This window comes from Cervus elaphus, chromosome 30 (genome assembly GCF_910594005.1).
Source record: "Cervus elaphus chromosome 30, mCerEla1.1, whole genome shotgun sequence".
Taxonomy (NCBI): Eukaryota; Metazoa; Chordata; class Mammalia; order Artiodactyla; family Cervidae; genus Cervus; species Cervus elaphus.
Window position 1 is genome coordinate 66,268,838 of NC_057844.1, and position 19,521 is coordinate 66,288,358.

General features: G+C 38.4%; 1 protein-coding gene and 1 non-coding gene across 2 annotated transcripts in view; both read left to right on the forward strand.

The window, feature by feature from the left end:
* Positions 1-19,521, forward strand: part of GPC6 (glypican 6) — a 1,191,916-nt gene that overhangs the window by 587,838 nt on the left and 584,557 nt on the right. The window contains exon 3 of the mRNA XM_043892444.1: positions 10,788-11,179. Within this exon, the coding sequence (XP_043748379.1) occupies positions 10,788-11,179 (392 nt within the window). The remainder of the gene's footprint in view (positions 1-10,787; positions 11,180-19,521) is intronic.
* TRNAE-UUC lies at positions 3,639-3,710 on the forward strand. Its single transcript has one exon. It is a non-coding gene; the product is annotated as a tRNA-Glu (tRNA).

Here is a 19,521-nt window from a genome sequence, read left to right on the forward strand (position 1 = left end):
TTAGCGACTTAGAGTTGGACACGACTTAAACAGATAGCAAAGCTTCCCTGCTATCCAGTTGTTTCTTAGAACTCACCTTTGTCAGAACTGGTTTGGAGCTCTGGGTTATATGCCAGTTCAGTGGTCTAGGGCAACTTACTTAACATCTGGGCCTCAATTTCCTTATCTGCAAAATAGCTATACTAATATCTGATATGCATACAATGTGTGAAAAGCTCATGACATGGTGTTTGACATGGTGTAAAATGCCTTCTGTGTTAAACATCAGGCAACTTCCTAGATCCTATCTCTAGGTATGTTGAAATTACCATCATTCATTGTTTCTAATTAAATTGTCATTTTCATTTAAGTATCTCAACTTTCCTCCAAAAATGTATCAGGTACAAATGGAAATAATTAAGATATTCTGTTGCCATGTTGACTGCATTTTAAATCAGATGTTTTGGGGGTGGGGATGCTTACTTGGGTATAATAATCCCTCAAACAGGAAATTTATAAAGTACTACTATTAGCTCCCCTTGAAATTTTATGTGGTGGTGGTTGAAATTATACAGGCATTTATTAATTCCTGGCATGAATTGATTGAGTAAATCATAATGCTTATTACAATATAATAAACATTATCTGAAACATACACATGTACACACAGAACAAGAGGAAGTATGAATTAAGAGATAAAGATATAGCAAATCCCAAATTAATTTTTGCTGACAGCAGCTTCATCTCACAATAACTCCAGATTCTGATTTCTTCCTCATTGAATAAGTTGTTATTTTCAAAATAATTGTATTTAATTTCAACCCCATAATTTTAAAAAGTGCCTACTGAGGGTCTGTTTCTTACACAAAAATTCAACTGATGTTTAAGAAAAACTACAAAGATAATATAATCAGGTATCTATTCAAATTAGTTGTCCTCTTTCCCTTCCATAGTTCTTTCATGTGAATAATGAAGAAATAAAACGTGGCCTCTTATTGCTTATTGAAAACAACAACAAAGTTCCAAACTGAATTTATTCCATCCCCAGATGAAAGAAGGCTTCACTGTACTTTGGGAGACAGAGCAGTTTGAGTGTTAACTCATGATAGGCTTTGCTTGAATGAAGTAGGGGAGTGAATGTGAAAGGCAGCTTGGTGAGATCATGGGCTGTGAGGGCAGAGATTGGTAGAACCAGCAGCAGGAGAGACAGCAATGAAACCAGGCAAAGCGAAGACCTGGACAGACAGAGCCTCCAGAGAGAAAATGAGAGTCTGGTAGCCCTGTCTTGATAACCACCAATCTTTTGAGCAGAGGCCCCCAGGCATTTTACATGTAGATGCACATGAACTTGGAGCATGGGAGGATATGACTGTTTGAAAAGTAGAAATATTAGTCGCTCAGTCATGTCCAACTCTTTGCAACCCCATGGACTGTAGCCTGCTAGGCTCCTCTGTCCGTAGAATTCTCCATGCAAGAAGACAGAAGTGTGTAGCCATTCCCTTCTCCAGGGTATCTTCCCAACCCAGGGATCAAACCTGGATCTCCTGCATTGCAGGCAGATTCTTTACTGTCTGAGCCAGCAGGGAAGCCCTTGAATGTTTGTATAGGTATAAATACATGAGTTTGACCATCTGGTGATGTCCATGTGTAGAGTCTTTTCTTCTGTTGTTGGAAGAGGTGTTTGCTATGACCAGTACATTCTCTTGGCAAAACTCTATTAGCCTTTGCCCTGCTTCATTCTGTACTCCAAAACCAAATTTGCCTGTTACTCTAGGTATTTCTTGACTTCCTACTTTTGCATTCCAGTCCCCTATAATGAAAATGACCTCTTTTTTGAGTGTTAGTTCTAGAAGGTCTTGTAGGTCTTCATAGAACCATTCAACTTCAGCTTCTTCAGCATTAATGGTCGGGGCATAGACTTGGATTACTGTAATATTGAAAGGTTTGCCTTGGAAACGAATAGAGATCATTCTGTCATTTTTGAGATTGCATCCAAGTAATGCATTTTGGACTCTTTTGTTGACTATGATGGCTACTCGATTTCTTCTAAGAGATTCTTGCCTGCAGTAGTAGATATAATGGTCATCTGGGTTAAATTCACCCATTCCAGTCTATTTTAGTTCTCTACTCCTAAAATGTCAATGTTCACTCTTGCCATCTCCTGTTTTACCACTTCCAGTTTGCCTTGATTCATGGACCTAACATTCCAGGTTCCTATGCAATATTGCTCTTTACAGCATCAGACTTTACTTCCATCACCAGTCACATCCACAACTGCGTGTTGCTTTTGCTTTGGCTCCATCTCTTCATTCTTTCTGGAGTTATTTCTCCACTAATCTCTAGTAGCATATTGGGCACCTCCTGACCTGGGGAGTTCCTCTTTCAGTGTCCTATCTTTATGCCTTTTTGTACTATTCATGGGGTTCTCAAGGCAAGAATACCGAAGTGGTTTGCCATTCCCTTATCCAGTGGACCACATTTTGTCAGAACTGTCCACCATGACCTGTCCATCTTAGGTGGCCCTACACAGAATGGCTCATAATTTTACTGAGTTACTTTGACATTACTTTGCCAACAACGGTCCATCTAGTCAAAGCTATGATTTTTCCAGTAGTCATGTATGGATGTGAGAGTTGGACTACACCAAGACTTGAGAGCTGAAGAATTGATGCTTTTGAACTGTTGGAGAAGACTCTTGAACATCCCTTGGACTGCAAGGAGATCCAACCAGTCCCTCCTAAAGGAAATCAGACCTGAATATTCATTGCAAGAACTGATGCTGAAGCTGAGACTCCAATACTTTGGCCACCTGATGTGAAGAACTGACTCATTTGAAAAGACACTGATGCTGGAAAAGTTTGAAAGTGGGAGGAGAAGGGCACGACAAAGGATGAGATGGTTGGATGGCATCACTGACTCAATGGACATGAGTTTGAGTAAACTCTGGGAGTTGGTGATGGACAGGAGGCCTGGTGTGCTGCGGTCCATGGGGTCATGAAGAGTCAGACACGACTGAGCGACTGAACTGAACTGAACTGAAATACATGAGTCTGGAGGATGACAAGAGGGCACATCAATTTTGTCTGCTCTAAGATTCAGTCATAGGATTTCTTTCCCTCTAAGGCAGGGCCGCAGTGTTATCACTTCCTAAGAGGAGCCCCGTCCAGATGGAGTCAGGATGTATTTCACTGGATGCTCGTGTTCACCATCTATGTATTCGCTCCCTAGTCACCACTTTTTAAGGCTCTGCACTATGGCAGGCCCCATATATGGAGATGGTAGTTTTGGTCACTAACAAGCTGACCTGCGAATATGATGTGCATTTCAACTCCTTTCATACCTGTGTGTGAGCACACACAGCTCCTGGAAATTTTTTTGTAAATAAATTGCCAGACTGATGAGGTATAGAAATGTGCTGGTCTTTTCTTGGAAGGCTTCAATGGCCTGTCTCTAGCTTCTGGGATTTTTTAGCAGAAAAGTAGAGCTTACTGGAGAGAGTGAACATGTCCTGGGGACAGTTATGTCTGCAGACTTTTTTGTCATCACTGCTGGAGGGAGGTTGTGCCAATAGCATCTAATAGGCAGAAGTCAGGCATGCTACCTATTGTCTTACAGCGCATGGGGCGGACACTCAAGGAAGATGGTCCCGCTCAGGGAATTCTCTGATGGTTCAGTGGTTAGGACACTGCATTTTCACTGTGATGGCCCAGGTTCAATCCCTGGTCAGGGAACTAAGATCCCACAAGCCACAGAGTGCAGCAAAAATAAATAAATAAATTTGATTAATTAAATTTTTGCATTTTTTTTAATTAAAAAAAAAAAGATTGTCCAGCTCAAAATGTCAGTAATTTTGAGGCAGAGACCTCTGATGCCAAGGACTAGCACTGAGTCATGCATTCCACATAGCTGCAATCTGCCAAGGGCGGCATTTCATGTGGCACGGACTCCCTGAGCAGAATCGATCTTCTTATAGTCTCACCCTGCAGGGAGTGGGGAGAGACAGGTTATTTAGGGACCCTGCGTTTAGCCCTCAAAATCTGTCAGAGAAGAGAGTAAATGGCACTGGGATTCCTTCTCCTTTAATGCTCCTCTTAACTCAGCATTTCCTTGGTGGTCACATCAGTTGATGGTGTAGGCAAGGAGACTTTGAAAGGAGACATATGCTTGAAAGTTGACAGGTGTGTGCAGGGTGAAGGACTCTTCTATTCACTTAACCTTGAAAAGGGCCTGGGTAGAGGGCAGGACCATAGCTTTCCTGTGTCTTAATCATAGCCCTTGCCTGAGATCACCTTTCTGAATCATATACCCTCCATGCCAGCAACTTGGAGTTTTTCTCAGCCAAAGCTTGGGTTGTGAGCTGACTGAACCGATAAAGCATGCTTTTGTGGAAGGGTGGGCAGAAAGAAGAGATTAGGAGAGAAATAAACTCAACACAAATATGTGGATTTAGGGAAGCAAAGTGAATAGACTTCCTCCCCGTGATGGGGCAGACGCTGTGATCACGTGTAGATACTGTCCCCACCGACTCGTGACCAGAGCTTTTCACTCACTGGGTTCTATGATGATGTGAATTTACACCACCAACCTGAAGCACTAATTTTAAATGATCTGGCAGTGAGTAGTGTTTTGGAGAGCATAAGAAGAGAACAGGAAAACACTACAGTTTCTAGATAAATGCTGAACAGTGCTTGATCCGGTCGCCATGCCCAATCCTGCTACGGTAATATTAGCTAGTCGGCACTTCCAGCTTAAACGTGCCTACCATATGCTGTTTGGGGCAGACTGCAAATTCCTCGAGAACCTTCGATCTGCCTATCTTTCTCCTCTTGCTTGCACCACCCCTTGGTCCTGTGTGCACCTGACGTTTTGATCCATTCATTTGGAGGCAATAAATGGAAGCCTTTCACAGATATCCTTAGGGCACCTTTTGGCTCCTAGGAGTTGATTTTTGCCCCTTTAGAGACCTCTCCAAACCATCCGTGGTGTGCATAGACTTTCTTTTTTGCTTTTGGAACAGTGGTGTTTTTTATCCACAAGATTGCTCTCCCACTTGGGGCAGTCTGCCCTGCAGCAAACAGATGTTCACATCCACATCTCCCCTCTAGATGAATAAAATCCTCCCAGAGGCTACAGCTGGCTGGAAAAAGTTCTTTTGTGCTTATATGAAGTGTAACTGAGCCCTAAGCAATCACCTTTGATGTATATTTTGTGATTAGGGAAGAAAAAAATAATAAATAAATAAAAATATTTTTATCTGCCAAACTCTTTCTTGCAGATAAGAATTTTCTGTTGACTGAAACCTGTATCCAATGTGAGCTTTGCCCTTACCCATTAAGCAAAGGGTTAGACTGAGTCATGTTTCTTTCCTTATATGTGTTATTCAGTTTTGTTCTCTATGCTTTTTGGGCATAACACTTTCTCAGCAAAGTGGGTCTGGTAACTCTTCCTAATCCCCATCTTGTTTGGTTTGCTGAGACAGTTTTCATTCAAGCATAAAATACTTTGTTCAAAGAGTCACCCTTCAAAAGGTGAAAGTTTAAGTCTTTGAGCATGCTAAAAACGAAATGAGTATACTTATTTTTTGGAGGACATTAGTTTTGCCTCAGTACCTCGGATCCCCATCTTTCATAAGATCTAAGATCAATGTACTTTAAGGTAGCAACATTTGTCATAATTGCCTGATGTATTAGCATCCTTTAGTACCAAATATTAACTTTGACTGTGAGATCACTAAACCATATAATGATTTTGAACAAGGAATAATAACTTGAATTTTGAGGACCAGTAAAACTAAGAGCAAACTTCTGAGTCAATGACACACGCTTAGACACAAATTTAATCCTGGCATCTGAAAAAATGTTTCTTGAACCATATTTATGGAAGTATGATAACTGAGTTTCTATATTCATACAATTGTGATTACTAATTTTGGCATAAAGAAACAAACCACAAAACACAGTGAGTGGGTAATATGATTCTAACCATTTTGCTGCAAAATAGTCAGAGACTAATATTTTCCCCTTGTCAGGAGAGGAAACACTAGGAATGTTACGTTCAATAAAAGAAATACAGGCAGAAACCAACACAATATTGAAAAGCAATTATCCTCCAATTTTTAAAAAATTAATTTTAAAATAAAGAAAAAAACAAAATTTTCATTCCTACAGTAAAGAATTTATACCTCAAGTGTTTGGAGAGCAACAAGAACCAGAAGATTACAGCACCTCCCCCCCCTTTTTTTTTTAGCTCTTGCAAATCCAGACCACACTATTGATTACTGACAATTCATTGCTGAAGGCAGTACTCTGTATTCAATAAATTAAGCTTTAATTTCTGAGTCCAACAAAATAATTGACCTCAAAAAGAAGATAAATGAATAGACTATCCTAAGCTCGTGATGAGAATCCACTTTCCAATCTCATTATATTAGTATTTTTCAATTCAGTGATTTTTCCATTCTTTCATAGTTTCTTTCACAATCTGTAACACCTTTTACCTGCTCCTATATGAATAAGGCCAAACTATTTACATCTTTGGTTTCAAGACTGAGAGGTTTTATTATGGTAATACTTTGGTATAATTTAATATAGTTTCCATTTTTAGGGCAATCTAAGTGACTAGTAAATTTCTGAAAAACTTATGAAATGTTTCTGATTTCATAAAATCATAAATAACGTAGACATAGAGCACATATAAATAGGGCTTTCCTAGTGGCTCAGATGGTAGAGAATCCGCCTGCAATGAGAGAGACCTGAGTTCAATCCCTGGGTTGGGAAGATCCCCTGGAGAAAGGCATAGCAACCCACTCTAGTTTTTTTTTTTTTTCATTTATTTTTATTAGTTGGAGGTTAATTACTTTACAATATTGTAGTGGTTTTTGTCATACATTGACATGAATCAGCCCACTCCAGTTTTACTGCCTGGAGAATCCTATGGAAGGAGGAGCCTGGCAGTCTACAGTCAATAGGGTAGCACAGGCAGACATGACCGAAGCAACTTAGCAGACATGCGTGCGTAGCACATATAAATATTTTGACCAAAGAATCCTTTGACAGTTTTGAACTTTTTTCCCCCATCTGATTTTCCTCAATGAATCCTTGAAGGTTAGAGAGGTTTAATACTATGTAGCCTGGTTTTAACATTTGATAAAAATTAAAATAAGAACTATTTGGTGCCTTAAGGCAGACAAGCCATGAATTTCAGATAATCCCTCAATTTTTGCTGAGACTATAGCAATAGAATTTCTGTATTTAAGAAGAAAAAGTGTATTCTTTATAGTAAGAGGATAAACATTGAACAGTGTCCTTTTTAAGCATATCGGTTATATTTGAAAACAAATACAAAATAATCACCATTATAGACACAATTTTATCAAGACAGTGGTTGAATGTAGCTAAGTCAAGTGCTTCTTCTGATAAAGAAGAAATTAGGTGTAGCTCCCATGGACTCCATGGAGAAAGTGATGTTTCCTTCTGCAGCTCAGGAAAAAAATCCCCCCAAGCCTCCAGATAAAAAGAAGAGACTTTTGTTGTGTTCCTATTGGAATTCCTTGAGGTATCCCGGACATGATTGTTCCCTGCATTAGCTGAGAGGGGCCATAGCTTCTGGGAATAAGAGAGAACAATGGGAGGTAAAGTGGAATTGCTCTGTTGTTGGAATTGGATTCATAGACTCAGAGGCATAATCTTTCCTTAGCCTTTTCCCACACCTAGTTACATTCTCCAAATGGGATAACACTTGAGCTTGCTCTAGTGCAAATGTATAAGCTTTGTACACACATAAACTCTTTTTTTCCCCTCTGTATTCCTTTTTTTTGGGGAGTATAACTGCTTTACAATATTGTGTTAGTTTCTGCTGTACTGCAGTGTGAATCAGCCACATGCACACACATATCCCCTCCCTCTTGAGCCTCTCTCCAGCTTCCCCACCCACCCCCACTCGCCAAGTTATCACAGAGCACCGAGCTGAGTTCCCTGCGCTGTAACAGCAGCTTCCACTAGCTTCCCACTTCACACGTGGTGGTGTATGTATGTCAGTCCTATGCTAAAAATTCATCTCACCTTCCCGTTCCTGCCCCTTTCCATGTCCATGTGACCATTCTCTGTGTCTGTGTCTCTATTCCTGCCCTGCAAATAAGTTCAGCACCATTTTTTCTAGATTTCATATATATGAGTGAGGCCAATATGAGGGCCAATGAGGCTAGCAGGGACATTGTTTTCTCCATCCCATTTCTTACATACTGTAACTATTCCCAAAAATACTCAAGTGCTGTTTCAGGATGACAGAGGTCATTCTTGGTAGACTCTTGTTCATTTATTTATTTATTTATTTATTTTTTAATTAACAGAATTTACCCATTTATTCTTTTTTTTCCATTTATTTTTATTAGTTGGAGGCTAATGACTTTACAATATTGTAGTGGTTTTTGTCATACATTGACATGAATCAGCCATAGATTTACATGTATTCCCCATCCCAATCCCCCCTCCCACCTCCCTCTCTACCCTCTGGGTCTTCCCAGTGCACCAGCCCTGAGCACTTGTCTCATGCATCCAACCTGGGCTGGTGATCTGTTTCACCCTAGATAATATACATGTTTCAATGCTGTTCTCTCGAAACATCCCACCCTCGCCTTCTCCCACAGAGTTCAAAAGTCTGTTCTGTACATCTGTGTCTCTTTTTCTGTTTTGCATATAGGGTTATCGTTACCATCTTTCTAAATTCCATATATATGTGTTAGTATGCTGTAATGTTCTTTATCTTTCTGGGTTACTTCACTCTGTATAATGGGCTCCAGTTTCATCCATCTCATTAGAACTGATTCAAATGAATTCTTTTTAATGGCTGAGTAATATTCCATGGTGTATATGTACCACAGCTTCCTTATCCATTCGTCTGCTGATGGGCATCTAGGTTGCTTCCACGTCCTGGCTATTATAAACAGTGCTGCGATGAACATTGGGGTGCACGTGTCTCTTTCAGATCTGGTTTCCTCAGTGTGTATGCCCAGAAGTGGGATTGCTGGGTCATATGGCAGTTCTATGTCCAGTTTTTAAAGAAATCTCCACACTGTTCTCCATAGCATCTGTACTAGTTTGCATTCCCACCAACAGTGTAAGAGGGTTCCCTTTTCTCCACACCCTCTCCAGCATTTATTGCTTGTAGATTTTTGGATAGCAGCCATCCTGACTGGTGTGTAATGGTACCTCATTGTGGTTTTGGCTTGCATTTCTCTAATAATGAGTGATGTTGAGCATCTTTTCATGTGTTTGTTATCCATCTGTATGTCTTCTTTGGAGAAATATATATTTAGTTCTTTGGCCCATTTTTTTGATTGGGTCATTTATTTTTCTGGAATTGAGCTGCAGGAGTTGCTTATATATTTTTGAGATTAATTCTTTGTCAGTTGCTTCATTTGCTATTATTTTCTTCCATTCTGAGGGCTGTCTTTTCACCTTGCTTATAGTTTCCTTTGTTGTGCAAAAGCTTTTAAGTTTCATTAGGTCCCATTTGTTTATTTTCGCTTTTATTTCCAATATTCTGGGAGGTGGGTCATAGAGGATCCTGCTGTGATTTATGTCAGAGGGTGTTTTGCCTATGTTCTCCTCTAGGAGTTTTATCGTTTCTGGTCTTACATTTAGATCTTTAATCCATTTTGAGTTTATTTTTGTGTATGCTGTTAGAAAGTGTTCTAGTTTCATTCTTTTACAAGTGGTTGACCAGTTTTCCCAGCACCACTTGTTAAAGAGGTTGTCTTTTTCCATTGTATATCCCTGCCTCCTTTGTTGAAGATAAGGTGTCCATAGGTTCATGGATTTATCTCTGGGCTTTCTATTCTGTTCCATTGATCTATATTTCTGTCTTTGTGCCAGTACCATACTGTCTTGATGACTGTGGCTTTGTAAATGGCTATACTACCCAAAGCAATCTATAGATTCAATGCAATCCCTATTAAGCTACCAACGATATTTTTCACAGAACTAGAACAAATAATTTCACAATTTGTATGGAAATACAAAAAACCTTGAATAGCCAAAGTAATCTTGAGAAAGAAGAATGGAACTGGGGGAATCAACCTGCCTGACTTCTTTTTCGTTTAGAACCTCTTAACCAGAAATCCCAAATACCTGTATTTTGTTCAAGTTCTATATAGTGATAGTTTATCATAATAATACATGATACTCCATAACTTTCTGATTCGTTATGGCAGCCTAAATTCTGTCTATTATAGCTTTGGTATTAAGTGAATTTAATTACACTATGAGTCTCTAAACACTGATAATTGATTGCTATATATATAACAACTCCAAAAGGTCCAAATATTTCATTACTTTGAATATCTCATTTATAAACTTTTCCAAATAAAAGCAAATTAATTGCATGTAGTGGTTATAACAGATTTTTAAATAGACTGGAGCAAATGTTTTTATCAGTTATGCATTTATTGTATTAATGACAATACTTAGCCACATGTTCTGATTCAAGTTAATAGAGTTTTCTAAAATTTACAACAAATGGAAAAATAATTGAACTTCTTTGGAAGAATATTAAATGGTAAATTCCTAATGTTAATGGATGTTCTTTCCAACATAAATCACATGCTCTTCTGTTTTCTTTGAGAGAAGATCTTAGATATAAGTCAAATCTCACTTAAAATATTTTCATCAGTTGATTGATACGTTAATCACAGGAGACATTTTTTTTTCTGTGAAAACAACCATTAGAAGCAGTTGTTTTGGGGATAAGTGGATGTTTTGGACTTCCTAGATCTTTCTAATTTACAACTGCTTTCTTGTTTTAATTTGCAGAGTTTTTCCGAGAGCTCCTGGAGAATGCAGAAAAGTCATTAAATGATATGTTTGTAAGGACCTATGGAATGCTGTACATGCAGAATTCGGAAGTGTTCCAGGACCTCTTTACAGAGCTTAAGAGATACTACACAGGGGGCAATGTGAATCTAGAGGAAATGCTCAATGACTTCTGGGCTCGGCTCCTGGAACGGATGTTTCAGCTGATCAACCCCCAGTATCATTTCAGCGAGGACTACCTGGAGTGCGTGAGCAAATACACAGACCAGCTGAAACCGTTTGGAGATGTTCCCCGGAAGCTGAAAATTCAGATCACCCGCGCCTTCATTGCTGCGCGGACATTTGTCCAAGGGCTGACCGTGGGCAGAGAAGTTGCAAATCGAGTGTCCAAGGTAATTGAAATTCTACTGTCTTTCTAATTGGCCTTTCCCATTTTCTCTGTTTTTTTTTTTTTAACCAGTGTTTTTTTTTTTTTCTTTAAAATTCAAGTAAAAGTTCTCACGTACAGTGGTGTTGCTAAATCAGCTAAATGTCAAAGCTTAATTCTTTGTGTGAGAGGAGCCAGGATTTCTAGCCATTCCATGTGGTTTGAAACATAATGTCAATATTTATCAGCAATTCAGCAGGGAAGCTTTTATCAGGGAAGGCATGAAAACAGGTGTCTTGTAACCATGACCACTTGGCATTTCTGATCAGTTTTAAGGATGATAAATACTCATGAAGCAGTCTATCCAGAGGTTATCATCCTCTGGGAAGGCACAAGATGACAGTCTTCATGGTGACTGCAAGTGGAGACAAGTTGTTGCTCAAAACACCAGCACCTGGCATTTCTTCTTCTTTATCACCCTTGTCAATGTGGCAAATTCCTTAATAGTAAAAGAAGAGCCTTTAGCTGACACCTGTAGAACTGGATTAGGGAGGACTAATGAATACAAAGTGTAGACTCGGGTGGAGAATTCTTTCTGTTATCCATTATCTTTGTAATTCAATGCTGTGTATTGCATTGGGCTTATGAGAAAGATAAATCACTAATACATATATGTGTCTTTCCTTGAGGATGTCTCTAAACCTTTAATGGATGGGGTCTTTTTCCACTGCTGTTTTCAAACATTGACTGTTTCCTGTGTAAAGGATATATGGCTTTGTTTAAATTCTTCATTGACATTCAACTGCTCTTATGAGATAGGCTTGCGCATTTATGAGGGCTGTCCAACAAATAAACTGGAAGATGATTACTTTAAGAGGTAAAGTTAAAACAATAGATAACAGGAGTCTGGTATTATGTCACCCAAAGAAGGTCATGTTTGTACAAAGATTATTGCTAAATATTACTTTCTTATTGCAGAGTTGTGCCAAATAGCCACATATTTTTTATAACTATTGGTACTCTCCTGCCATGTTTCTTTTTTCCCCACTTTGATCTCCTCAGTATTTACATCTTGGTAGAAAGATGTATATACCCTTAAGAATGTTTCTCTATGGCTCTATTTGTAAAATTCATAGCAGTCCATTTTTAAATGAGAGATTCTTAAAAAGGTTACTTGAGCACATGGAAAGATTATTTGGAAGAATGCTCTGAGGAAGATAATCACAAGGGATTTAATAATACAAAGGGCCTGTAACTTTGATGTTAAAAATAATTTTTTTCGTTGAAAATCAACATTCTAAATACCAAAGGAAATAGAACCCCAAAAGTGGATTAATAAGGAATTGGCCAGGTGGAGTAATAAGAGGAAACATGATCACCTGGGTAAGTCTGTGACATACAGATCGATACAAGCAATAAATATATATTCCATATATTCTTGAGGGATAGATTTTGTTGTTAAGAAATGTTAGTCACGGTGGCTTCAAATTGAAGCCCTTGCTTTTATTGCAGAATGAAATTGCCAGCTTTTGAGACACATGAGGTAAGAAATTAAAAACGTGGATTGATACCTGTGACAGTCCTGATTGTTTATATAGAGTCTGCCTGCGTGTGAATAATTATTAGATACATATATTTACTATGGGGAAGTCTCAGTGAGGTAAGAGAATATTTCCTATCAGTCCATCTAAAAAGCCACAGAGAGTTGTCTGATGCCTCTTTTTCCTGTTTCTCAGAGGATAGAATTAAGGACAGTCAGGAAGTGGCGCCTCCCGTTTGCCTTTCCCTGACTGTCCCAGTCTTGAGACCTTTGTCTACCAAAAGCTAACGTGTCAACCTTCCTGGTAAAGACTGATACCATGGACGAACCATCAGCAGAGTATGACCTTCAGATTTGTTTTGTTTTCTAGACATGAAGTGAGATGAACTCTGCAACACTGAGATCTTTCTCCCCTTGATTTTTTTCATGACCAACATTCATTTGCAGAATAGCTGCTGTGGGCTTGCAATGTTGTTTGTGGTCATGTGACCGTGAATGTTTACTATTTTATGCAGATATTGGCTTGTCTGACCTGAGTATCATTAGCCCTGAGCTAGTCAAATCATAAATCCCATACTGACATCTGGTTACTGCCTTCTAGTAGGTGAATAGATGGATGGATGGATGGAAAGAGAGAGAGATGGATGGATGGAAAGAGAGAGAGACGGATGGGAATATATAGCCTTGGTTTAGAAGCTGAGAATTCTTTTTTTCTCAAATAATTTATGACTTAGGGACTTAAGTATTTTACCAGTGAACTTTCTTAACTAATGATGACCAGATGGTCTGTAGCTGACTAAATCAGATGCAGAACTACCAGTACCATTTGGGTGCCAATGACTTACAGCACCCAAACTATTCTTTGTGATAAGAATGAAATATTACAAGACTGACTATATTAAGAGGAGAAGTAAGAATTGTGTTTGAGGGTTAGCCCCTCATAAATCAGAAGTTTCCTTGTGGTCTGTTACTTGAATGATTTGGAATTTGTGAAATGATTGTAGAAGAGTTAAGGAATTCAAGGCAAAAATCCAAAATAGAGATTCACAAACTATAATAACTTATCTCCTGCACCTTTGCTTAGGAGATATTTTTTATCCTTCAGTTTCCCTCTTCTCTTACAGTGGCTTCTTAAATCTAGGAAGGCATCATTAATAGCTTCTAATTAATTGTTTTGACTGGGAAATTTATCTCTTTGGCAAAACACAGCAGTTTGACACAAATGTTTTGACACAGCATTTGGGGAATTTCCTTACCAGAAAAATAGAGAACTAATTTGATGACATCAACATAACTATTTTTAGAACTTACTCTTGCCATCTCACATCTCACAAGTCGTTTTCTAGGCTTTGTATGGGACAAGTTAATTTTAAATAACTGTTTGAAAATACCTGTGCTATTGAATGGGGCTTCCCTGCTGGCTCAGTGGTAAAGAATCCGCCTGCAATGCAGGAGACTCAGGAGACATAGGTTTGATCCCTGGGTTGGGAAGATCCCCTGGAGGAGGGCATGGAAACTCACTCCAGTATTATTGCCTGGAGAATTCCATGGACAGGGGAGCCTGGTGGGCTGCATTCTGCAGGGTTGCAAAGAGACAGACACTGCTGAAGCAACTGAGCATGCAGGCATGTGCTATCAAATACATGCATATCTTAAAACTACAGTTCTTACCTCTGGACACACTGTTTGACCTGTATACAAATCTATGTGTAGGAATCCCAGCAACATTGTTTATAATAACATATAAAGTGAAAATATCGCAAATGTCCCATCTGCATAAATGATGATCTCTTCTGAAATCCTATGGAGCATTGAAAATAAGTGAACTACAGCCACGTGTGTGGATGACTCAGTTGCAAAAATATTTTTGAGACAAAAAAATAAAATAAAATAAAATCACCAAAGAATATATACCATTTCAGTTCAGTTCAGTCGCTAGTCGTGTCCAACTCTTTATGACCCCGTGGACTGTAGCACGCCAAGCTTCCCTGTCCATCACCAACTCCCAGAGCTTACTCGAACTCATGTCTGTCAAGTCATATACCATTTATATAAAATTTTTAAAAAGTACAAAGCAATACATAATTTAAGAATTAAACTATATATGAGATCACATGTGCTTATTAGTTGCTCAGTTGTGTCCAACTCTGTGTGAACATGTGTACTGTGGCTTGCCAGGTTCCTCTGTCCTTGGGGTTTTTCAGGTGAGAATACTGGAATGGGTTGCCATTTCCTCCTCTAAGGAAGTATGTTGCCATTTCCTCCTCTAGGAGATCTTCCCGACCCAGGGATCGAACCCACATCTCCTGTGTCCCTTTCATTGCAGGCAGATTCTTTATCTATTGAGCCACTAGAGAAGTCTCTTCTCTTACACTGGCTTCTTAAATCTAGGAAGGCATCATTAATAGCTTCTAATTAATTGTTTTGACTGGAAAATTTTTCTGTTTGGCAAGGGAAAAAAAGAAAGAAGAAAACTTTCAAATGATAAACACAAGCATCATATAATAATAACATCTGGGGATTAGGTTTCGATGTATTATAAAATAGAGATAATCAGGGGGTTCCATACTTACTGATAACATACTGTTTCTTAATCTCTGTGCTCTGTGTGTCTGCATGAAAGGTTAAGATTTTTCAATGAAAGAGATTAAAGTGGGATGAGACTTATCATTGTTCATCTGTGATTCTTTCCATCTCTGTAGATATGCTCAAGTGCCTGAGCTGCCTTCCATGGTTTATCAAACTTATTGGTGTTTGTAGTTTGACCATTCACTTTCCATGTTCCACATTGTGCTAAATGATATCAAGTAAGCATGGAGACAAAGCTCTAAAATGAACATAAAAGCAAATTTTGATAATATAATAGTCTTGAGAGAGAGGATCCTTACTATTTTTTTTAGCATGATCCCTTTTTTAAAGCACCACTCTTCTTCCTTATATACACCCATTCATTAATGGAAATTTGGATGCCATCATGACTCTGAAGCTAATCAGACATGGGAAGAACAGAAAGAGGGCTGCCTAGAGATAGTAACAATTGTTTGCTTAGACCGAGCTTCTATTTTTCATCATGAAGGCAAGTGACTGTAGTGTCTTCACTGGTCCATCTTGAAGCCATTTAAACAAAGAAGACATGACTTTCATATCTTTTTGCTTTAATAAATGTGACGTCTATGAGGAAAAGCTATAAATTGTGTCAGTAGCAAGCACTTTAACTATGAAAGTCATTCCATTGATTCATTCCAGACAAATTAGGTAGATAATGAAATTGGAATCTGTAGAACTTGAACTGTGGCCAAATACTGTCACTTATCTCTCTCTCTCTCTCTATCTAGATCTATTATACATCTGTTTTTCTATTTAATTTTTTTTATTCCTTGTGGGTTGGGACTTTGAAAAGAAAGTCTGGCTTTAGTAAGACCAGAATATTATTATCAACAGACACCTGCCTATGTCTGCTATCCATAATAGTATCTTTGCATGGGGAGCCTCCTAATGGACCCATCCAGCTGAGTAAACAAGCTTCCATTAACAATGTGTGCCTAGAAAGCTATAAACAGAGAGTCCATTTTCAAAAACTGTGGTTGGTACATTACAAGGCTGAAAAAAAAAAGGATCATCAAATTTGATGCACTGAAGGCTATGAAATATATCCATTCAACACATTCTTTGATAATAATTGAAAACCATTCTGAAGAATATGCCATAGATATAGTTAGTCTAAAAGGGAAATGATATTCTATCTAGCTTTTGCTTCTGAGATAGAATTTAAGGCACAAACTAAGACCACCTGTTGTACCTGTCACCCAAATGACCTGTTTCGCTCCTTCTGTGGTCATCTTTTGATTGGAGTTAATGTTTTTAGTCATCCAGAAATGAAAAGGACCACAAAGAGGCTTTAGGTGAATGAAAGGTTTTTTAGTTCTTTTGTGGTCTGTGTATTCTCTTCTGTAATTGATGATTGTCTAACATAGAACAATAATATAATCAATAATATACAATATTAGGAAGAATAGGTAAACCTTTTGAAGCTGTCAATAATATTTCTATGTTTACAACTTTTAAGTCAGCATGAATAATATATGCTTGTTGTTTTATGATGATGGTGTGGGCATTACATTATATTTAGAAAGTGCTTTGCCGTCAATCAATAATTTCATGATTAAAAAATAGTAACAAAATAACATTAGTACTAGTGGCCAAAACAGCAAAAATAGCTTATTAATATACTTCATTGAAGATGTATGGATTTTGCCATGAGCCAGGTGCTTTGATAAGCACTGGAAATTGTAAGGGTGTGAGCCAGTCCAGGGATCAGAGGAACAAAAGAGTTCCTCCCCTGAAGAAGAGCATGTGTGGTGTTCTACAGAGGACCCCAGGGAAGAGACAAGGTCCCATTTTTATGAAAACTATTTGGTAATTTTGATTAAAACAATGAAAATCTTTCTTATTAATTTTAAATTATCTTGCAAAATGCCTCCCTTAGGTGTATAAGTTTGGGAAATGGTTAAGAGAGTGAAAATTGAGGAGAATGAAGCCATTTATTTCCAATGCATTAAGAGCTTTTTATGTATTCTTTCTTTATGGTCTTTTGGTAGCTTGTTTCTGTAATAATGTATGTTTTGTTAAGTGAAGTGTTAGTCGCTGAGTCATGTCCAACTCTTTGCGACCCCATGGACTATGGCCTGCCAGGCTCCTATGACCATGGAATTCTTCAGGCAAGAATTCAAGAGCTGGTTTCCATCTCCTTCTCCAGGGGATCTTCTTGATCCAGAGATCAAACCTGGGTCTCCTGCATTACAGTCAAATTCTTTACTTTCTGAGCTACAAGGGAAACACCAGATGCTTTTAGGCTATTTTATTTTAAAATTATGTTATCTTTTGGAATTCCAATAAAATGGGCACTTTTCTCCCCATCAAATCCAGTTTTGAAGTTGTATTCATAGGAGAAAGGAGAAGGTAAGGGGTTCTTTAACTCTGTGCCAATTCAACTTAGCTAGAAAAAGCTTGGCAACCACAGTTCTGACAATATCTAACAGGTGTGATCTTTCTCTCTCCTGTAGTCCAAGATGGGTGGTTGTAATAACTCAACATTCATTTGATTCTATTAGATTCTTGTAAAAGTGGAGCCATTGTGGCAATGTAGCTCAGGCCTCATCAATAAGCATTAGTTCAGTGTGTTTTATGCATCAGGTACTGTGGGTAAGTTCTTAAGATACAAAGACTATGCAAATTAAAGTACTTACAAATACTAATTTGGAGGGAAAAACAATGTCAAAATCTAATGATTTTGATATTATAATCTAATAATATTGATAATCTAATAATGTCAATTCTGCAAGAACTGTTTTGGGAACAGAGGGGAAAGGCATCTAGCTTAACCTTGGGGTGTGAGGAACTTTCAGGACTGTAGAGAGGCCTGAATGACATGTGGAAGGATGTGTGGACATTGAGACAGATGATGAGGGCAGCAAGTGTAGGGGAGGCAGGGTGTTTTAGGCAGAGGCAAAAACTCAGCAGAAACACCACGTGAAACCACAGGTGAGTGCAGGGAGCTGCCAGCGCCCCTGGGTATTCCTGAGGCATGAAGGGCATAGCAGGGAACAGGCAGAAATAAGACTGGAAGCTCAGAGGGAACCCTTGAGTAAAGACTGCCTCTTTCACTAACATTGTTGTGCTTGTCTGTTTTGCTTACATAATTAAAGAGTAACCTTTCTCTTGTCTTTTTTTATTGCAATATAGTTAATTTGCTGTTGTGTTAATTTCAAGTGTACAGAAAAGAGATTCAGTTATTCATACATATACATATATTCTTTTTTCAAACTCTTTTCCTTTATAGGTTATTACAAGATACTAAATATAGTTCCCTGTGCTATACAGTAGTTCCTTGCTGTTTATCTATTTTATATATAATAGTGTGTGTGTGTTAATCCCAAACTCGTAATTTACCACCCCATCACTATCACCTTTGGTAACTATGTTTTCTATGACTGTGAGTCCATTTATGTTTTGTAAATAAGTTCATTGTTATCATTTTTAGAGTCCATATATAAATGATATCATGATGTTTGTCTAACTTTGCTTAAAAGCATTCCATTACTTTTGAGAGACAAATATGCTGAGCACCTGCTCTTCACTGGACATTGTTCTGTAAGAAAAAGGAAATAATGATGAACAGCTTTTACCCTGACAAAATCACAGTGTATCCAAAAGGATTAAAGTGTAAAAAGTTTAAGTGTGGAACAAAGGATCAAGATGAAGATAGGGATGTGGGTAGAATCTATGTAAATTAAGAGAAACGTATGCTTCTCTTTGCCTTAAGAAATGGGAAGAGGCACCTTAGAGTGGGTTATAGTCAAACTTAGACTTCCAGGATGAATGGGTCTTACAGAGGAGGCAAAGATCTAGGGCTTCCTTGCCAAGGACCCAGCAGGTTAAAGGCGTGAATTGTGGCAGGTCCTGATTTTATTGAGATGTGGCAGGAGGTCTGGATTGCATTATTTGGATTTTATATTTCCAGCAAGGGAATTTGAAGGACCTTGCATTGGCAAGAAGTGAGAGCTAAGATTTTTCAAAAGACAAGTATGTGGTCAGATTTTTAGCTCTTTCCTAGGAAAGAGGTGAAAATCTCTGTTTCATGGATATGATAAACTGGAGTGGGGAAAACTGATGGTGGGTGCAGGAATGGAAACTGTTGTAACTGCCCAGGTGAGCACCGAGACCTGATTCCAAGCAGGTGGAGCAGAGTGGAGCATGCATCTGGAGAAACAAAGGAACAAATCAGCAGGGTATAAAATGGGGTGTCTTCTCAGATTGTTTTCCCAGCA